This window comes from Benincasa hispida, chromosome 2 (genome assembly GCF_009727055.1).
Source record: "Benincasa hispida cultivar B227 chromosome 2, ASM972705v1, whole genome shotgun sequence".
Lineage (NCBI taxonomy): Eukaryota > Viridiplantae > Streptophyta > Magnoliopsida > Cucurbitales > Cucurbitaceae > Benincasa > Benincasa hispida.
The window spans coordinates 59,932,645-59,939,196 of record NC_052350.1 but is presented as its reverse complement, the minus strand read 5'-3'; the positions used below and the strand labels follow the sequence as shown (position 1 = coordinate 59,939,196).

General features: G+C 35.2%; 1 protein-coding gene across 1 annotated transcript; it reads left to right on the top strand.

The window, feature by feature from the left end:
- Positions 1 to 526: 526 nt before the first annotated feature.
- LOC120071057 (shaggy-related protein kinase alpha) lies at positions 527 to 6,063 on the top strand. Its single transcript, XM_039023064.1, has 13 exons — positions 527 to 714; positions 1,538 to 1,710; positions 1,834 to 1,926; positions 2,200 to 2,259; positions 2,398 to 2,670; positions 2,920 to 2,994; positions 3,086 to 3,142; positions 3,237 to 3,377; positions 3,466 to 3,516; positions 4,012 to 4,107; positions 4,195 to 4,278; positions 4,953 to 5,055; positions 5,191 to 6,063. The coding sequence occupies exons 2-13, from the start codon at positions 1,597 to 1,599 to the stop codon at positions 5,271 to 5,273; spliced, it is 1,230 nt and encodes a 409-aa protein (XP_038878992.1). The 5' UTR covers positions 527 to 714; positions 1,538 to 1,596; the 3' UTR covers positions 5,274 to 6,063.
- Positions 6,064 to 6,552: the final 489 nt, after the last annotated feature.

Sequence of the window (6,552 nt, the reverse complement as noted above, 5' to 3'; positions counted from 1 at the left end):
CTCGAAAGAAATAGTCTATCTCTTGCAATTTATTATGGAGAAAATTACAAATGCTCCTTGCACGACGAATTGAATTGAATGGGTTTTAGAAATCATGGGAAAAGGAAGCAAAAAGAAAAAGTGGGGTTGAAAAATAGGGGAACTAACTAATTGAAGTCTAATAAATCAGAAAGTTTATGTAATCAAATAGGGTTTTTTTTTTCCTTGGGGAAAATGAGGTGCCCACAGAAATAAGGAGAGGGGTTCTCTTCATCACCCTTGAAATTCCTCAAAAAGATTTAGAAAGAGAGAGAGTAAAGGAAGGTTGAATGGTCAAAAGAGAAAGGCAAGCTGGACTTAGCTCAGATTTTAATCTTAATTTTCTTAATCATTAAAATAGTCATAAGTTTATTTAATTAATTTACTAATAAAGAAATGTAAGGACACCTATTTCCATTTTGCTGGGCTCTTCTTTTTCTTTGACTGTCACCAGCGCATTATAGCACATACCATTGCAATACAATAAAGTAAAAAAATAAAATAAAAACTCTTTCTTTCCATTCCATTCCATTTCTTCTCTCTCTCCTAACGCAAAATCCAAAAGGGAAAACCCAGTTCTTCACATCGCACACCTTACGAAACTTTCTCGCGGATCTGATTCTGACCCTTTGATTTTCTCCCACGAATCTGCTTCTCTGTTTTCTCCTCCATGTCTGAAGATTTTACATTCAATCGGTAATGGGTTTCTTATTTTGATTCTGTTTTTTTTTTTTAAATTTCTCCCTTGCAATGGGTTTTCTTTATCTGGATGGTGATGTTCTTGGGTAGGATCATTTCGAGTCATTTATCTGGATCACCCACTTGTTTGTTGTTTTTCTTTCTCCTCTGCGTTTATGTTCGTTTTTGGTCCGATGGTTTTTGCAGCTTCCGATGGGATTGGTGGATTGATTATCTAATATTTTATGTTGTATTTGCTTTTGTATGACCTCCGTCTTTAGTTTCGAGTTTTATTTCTCTATATATTGCGGGTTTTTCCCTCCAGTTTCTGTTACGTTGACCTATACCCTTGTTTTGAAGTCAGATCGCATTTTGTTTCTTGCGAGGATTTCTTGAGAAGGTTCTTTTACCGTTTAGAGATGGTTTGGATGAATAATGGTTTGAGTCGAAACTTTATAAAGGCGAGAGAATGACAGATATGAAGATGAACACCTTTTGGGTACTTGGTTTCATTTTCTGCAAAATGGTCAATGAATAGAAAAGCAGAAATAGTCGAATGATTTCTGTGGGCTTTGTAGTGGATTAATGTGCCCGATTTAGCATAGTGTTTTTCTTCTTCTGGGTCCTAGGAGCTGTGAATTTCCAGGAAAGTGCAACGTGGAATGTTAAGTCTAAACTGTAGTGAAGTAGGAATTATTCTTCCCAGCCAGGGTTGAATAGTTGATGCAGATCATATTAATATTTCGCGAAAATTGTGTCAAAAGGATTGAATAATGTGGTAGACGTTACTGGAATGAAGATATATGATTAAGTGATAGCTTATCTGATTTGATTTCAACAGGTGAATGGTTAGTTTTATAAGGATCATTCACTGAAGAAAGCTCGTGACAATTTCAAGAAATGGCTTCTATGGGTGTTGTTTCTACTTCAAGTTTGAGAGAACCAGCTGGTCATAATGTTGGTGTCGATAAGTTACCTGAAGAGATGAATGACATGAAAATTAGAGATGACAAGGTACGCTTGGATCCTTTGATGCCCTTAAATTTTGTTTCTAATTGCTATCGTTTACCTGAATTAGTTTTGGACTTCGTTCTCGTTCTTTTCTATGAGTTCTCATGAGTTGAAACAATGGCTTAGGAAGTGGAGGCAACTGTTGTAGATGGCAATGGGACAGAGACTGGCCATATAATTGTGACAACAATTGGTGGTCGAAATGGCTACTCAAAGCAGGCATGAAATTTATGATATTCAATTTCTTGTATCACATTCTTTTTAAGTGTGTGCACTCATCTGAGCGGGCTGACCAACATTTACTAGTGTGAGATTGCATATATTATATGTCGGTCAATTCTCTTTGCTTCTAAGTGCTGCAATTCATTACATTTTGTACCTATGTTTTGAATCTGAAATATAAATTATTATGTCGTTAGCATGGGTTTTTTACTTATTATCTTTTAGTCATTGTTTCTTGTGCCTCTAATAGTATGTGGTATTACAATGCAGACAATCAGCTACATGGCAGAACGTGCTGTTGGGCATGGATCATTTGGAGTCGTGTTTCAAGTAATGTTTGCAATTTTTTTCCCAACTGATGGCGGCTTTTACCTTTTCATGTTTCTAAAAATTTACCTTTTTAGGATTTTCAGATATTGAGGATGCGTACTTTGTACATGCATTTATTATTTTCTGTATCTTGTTTAGGCAAAGTGCTTAGAGACTGGGGAAACTGTGGCTATAAAGAAGGTTCTCCAAGACAAAAGGTACAAGAACCGTGAGCTGCAAACTATGCGGCTTCTTGACCATCCAAATGTTGTTGCATTAAAGCACTGCTTCTTCTCAACCACCGAAAAAGATGAACTGTATCTCAACTTGGTTCTCGAGTATGTCCCCGAAACAGTTCATAGGGTGATAAAGCACTACAACAAGTTGAATCAGAGGATGCCACTGATCTATGTAAAACTTTACATGTACCAGGTATTGTTCTTCTGAATATCTTTTCAAGAAACGTAATATAAGCCAGTTAGTTAAGGAGAAAGAAAAACCATATTAGATCCATTCCATTCCATTCGGTGGTTTGAAGTTGAACATACCATTTCTTTTTCACTTTTATTACACATTAGTTTTTCTTGTGTATTTTTCTTTGGTTAATGAGTTTAGAAAGTAATGGTGGATGATTGATTGGCTTAAGTTTTATCTCTCTCTCTCTAAATGTTATTATCACAGATTTTTAGAGCATTGTCATATATCCACCGTTGTATTGGGGTGTGCCATCGGGACATTAAACCTCAAAATCTTTTGGTAAGTTGAGAAAAGCAAAAATTAGGATCCTCATTATTTTCTCTCGACACCATATACATAATTTGTTTCTTCTTTCTATCAATTTATGCAGGTGAACCCACATACTCACCAGGTTAAACTATGTGATTTTGGGAGTGCAAAAGTCCTGGTATGTTCTTTCTTCTTTTTCTCATAATAAAAGGTCATTTGGGTTGATTGTTGTCTGACCAAGTAGATGCGATTATGTTTTTTGTGGTGTACAGGTAAAAGGGGAGCCAAATATATCCTACATCTGTTCAAGATACTATAGAGCTCCTGAGCTTATTTTTGGAGCAACAGAGTATACTACAGCAATTGATATATGGTCTGCAGGTTGTGTTCTTGCTGAGCTATTGCTTGGTCAGGTATTTGGTTGTATGTGTTTGCTATTTTGCATGTTTTTTAGTATGAAATTTATGGAAAATAAAGATTTATTTATTTATTTTGTACCAGCCTCTTTTTCCTGGAGAGAGTGGAGTTGACCAGCTTGTTGAGATCATTAAGGTAGCTTCGACATTTCAAATTTCTGAGTAAATATTGCAAATCATGCTCCTAACACTTCCCAATGATGTTTACAGTGTTAAGCTGTCTTTTTTACATGATTTAATGTAGGAAATCCAAAGAATCAGTCAAGATTGTGCTGACTGAGTTTTATAAAGTAAATTCACTGTTAGAATTTTCCGAACCTCAATCTGCTTATCACATTTTTCTTTTCCAAGAAAAAAAGGGAGAAAGTAAATTTGCTATTGTGTTTTAAATGTTTAATGTATATCTCTCCACTGATTTGTATTGGCTGGTTAATTCTTAGAACTTTTCTTCATTGATTTGTATTGGCTGGTTAAATCTTGGGACTTTTCTTGGATGACAAAAAACCACCTATTTTTAATATTGCAATCCTGAGGATGATTACCATTTTCCTTCCTACGGTTTTTACTTTATCCCTAAGTGTTGTTCTAAGCTTTATGTACTTCTTGTATGTAATAGAACTGGTATTTGTAGGTTTTGGGCACTCCTACCAGAGAAGAAATTAAATGCATGAATCCCAATTATACAGAATATAAATTCCCTCAAATTAAAGCCCACCCATGGCACAAGGTAATTGTATATGGAAATGTTGCATGTATATGTATTTATTTATTACTTTTTCTGAACTATGTATTTAGGTATTGACTTATCATGCAGATATTTCACAAACGTATGCCACCAGAAGCCGTTGATCTTGTGTCTAGACTATTGCAATACTCTCCTAACCTAAGGTGCACAGCGGTAAGTATCTGGTCTTACTGCAGACTTGCCATGTATTCCCATGCTAATACATAACGTTTATATTCTGTATTTGGGCTGTACAGATGAAATGAAAATTAGATATACTGACTGCCATTATCTTGATCTGCTTTAAAATTCTGATGGTATTGTGTCTTTTGTCCTCATCGTCTTCTGTTATCAACTTCTACAACATTTTTTCTAATTTATTTTTATTTTTTGTTTTTTAAAATACGCTTGTATATTAGTGTTTTGGTTCCCAACCTTGGACTATTTAAGCATTTTACTTTTTCATTTTTTTGTATTTGAAAATGCTCTATCATTGATTGGAGAAGAAACCCTTCAGTAAAATGGTTCCTTCTACCAATTTTAGATTAGCTGTGCGTAGTGCATGAATCAATAATATTAGAGAATAGGTGGCTATCAAAAAGTGATCTTTATATGGGTTGTCCTGTTGAGCAATATATATTTCCACCTAATGAGAAGGACCTCTGAAATTCAATCTGATAACATCAATCTTTTGACTTTTAGCCCTTTGGGGTAGCATGGTTGTTGACTTGTTGTCTTCATGTGCAAGACATCTACCTGTTCTCATGTTCTCATATCTGCATTTTGTTATAATAGGTTTCTCAATTGTAATGTTAGAATTAATTGATTCCATTTGACATATGATACAGTTGGATGCCTTGACTCATCAATTTTTTGATGAGCTTCGTGACCCGAATACCCGATTGCCTAATGGACGCTTCCTTCCACCACTATTCAACTTTAAAGCTCATGGTATGGTCAGAGATAATATGTTTTTATTGAAAAAATGAGTGCAAACTATTTTATTCCAACTATTATCCTAGTTGACATGCTAATTAATTTTCTGCATTTAATGTTGTGGCTACTGCTGCTGCTTCATTTGACTAGAATTGAAGGGTGTGCCTGTTGAGATATTGGTGAAATTGATACCAGAACATGCAAGAAAACAGTGTCCATTTCTTGGGTTATGAATTGATTAGAAACATAACCGTTTCACCGGTGGTGTTGTCTTGACAAAGAAAGCTACGGGTGTCCCAGTCTGTGCTATTCCTTCTGTTTGCTATGAGTATATCTCTGTATTACCTACTACCTTGTTTTGAAAGAGCAGATCTAGATATGTTCTTAATGAATGGGTAACAACTCTATCTAATGTTCCATGTGTATTGAATTCGGGTTCAAAGTGTTTTAATTTGTATTAGGATTTGGATGTAGTTAAGGTGAAGTTGGCAGCGGATTTCTTGGTCCGGCTGCCCTCGACGGAACTGGCTTACCTGGCTACACAGTCTAGTTATTGGAAAAACATGTGTGTGCCAAGTATGTATCGACCTTTTATCTCCATGTGCAGATGATGATGTATCTACTTCCACTTGTACACTTTTATGAACACGAACTTTCATCATCTTTCTGCTCCACATCTTTTCTTTCCCCCCTTGCTTACACCCTCAATCAGAAGGGTCCATATTGTATATATTTTAGTTTGGATTATATTTAAGAATCACTTTCCCTTGATCAGATTCACAGTGAGATGAAGGACAGGGGACCCTTTTGGCCTTGCTTCTGCTATTACTTTGCTTGATACAGAATGAGGCTCATTGCTACTGGGAATTGTAAGGAAACAAGAAAAATTCATTTGACTTCTTTTTTGAGTGCTCTCTTTTTAATTCCTTGAAACTCTGGTTAAATCCACCATTATGGCAAAGCTTAAAGCTGTCAATTACATGGGGAGTATTCATCCGACGTATTGAAGTGATTTTGAACATAGCTTATTCCATTACAAATTAATCTTTTTGGTGTATTCATCTCTCCCTTTGAGAACATTGATCTTTTCTGGCCTAGGAAGATTGTGTATGCTAAAATTCAACGTTGTTTTGGAGGATTGTTATTATGGTCCAATTTAGATTCTTTGATACAACATAATCGATTACTTTCTGTGGTGGGTTTACTATGGAAGATTTCTACCACTCGTCTGAAATCTATATCAATTCCATGCCATATCGAACATTGTTTCATCACTAGGTATTGGTTGTAGTTCAGGAAGATCTGTCCTTGTGAAAAAGTTTGTGGAGCTGTGAAAGCAGCACAAAAAAGAAACCATTATGAACTTTGTCATTGATTACTTGATTACTTTCTCAAATGTCTTGTGAAAATGGAAATCTCTCTCAATTTTAAAGTTTAAGGCCATTTGGATTGATTAGAGAAAATAAATATTTTTTTTAAAAAATAGTTATTATTTAAACTCTTTTGATAAAA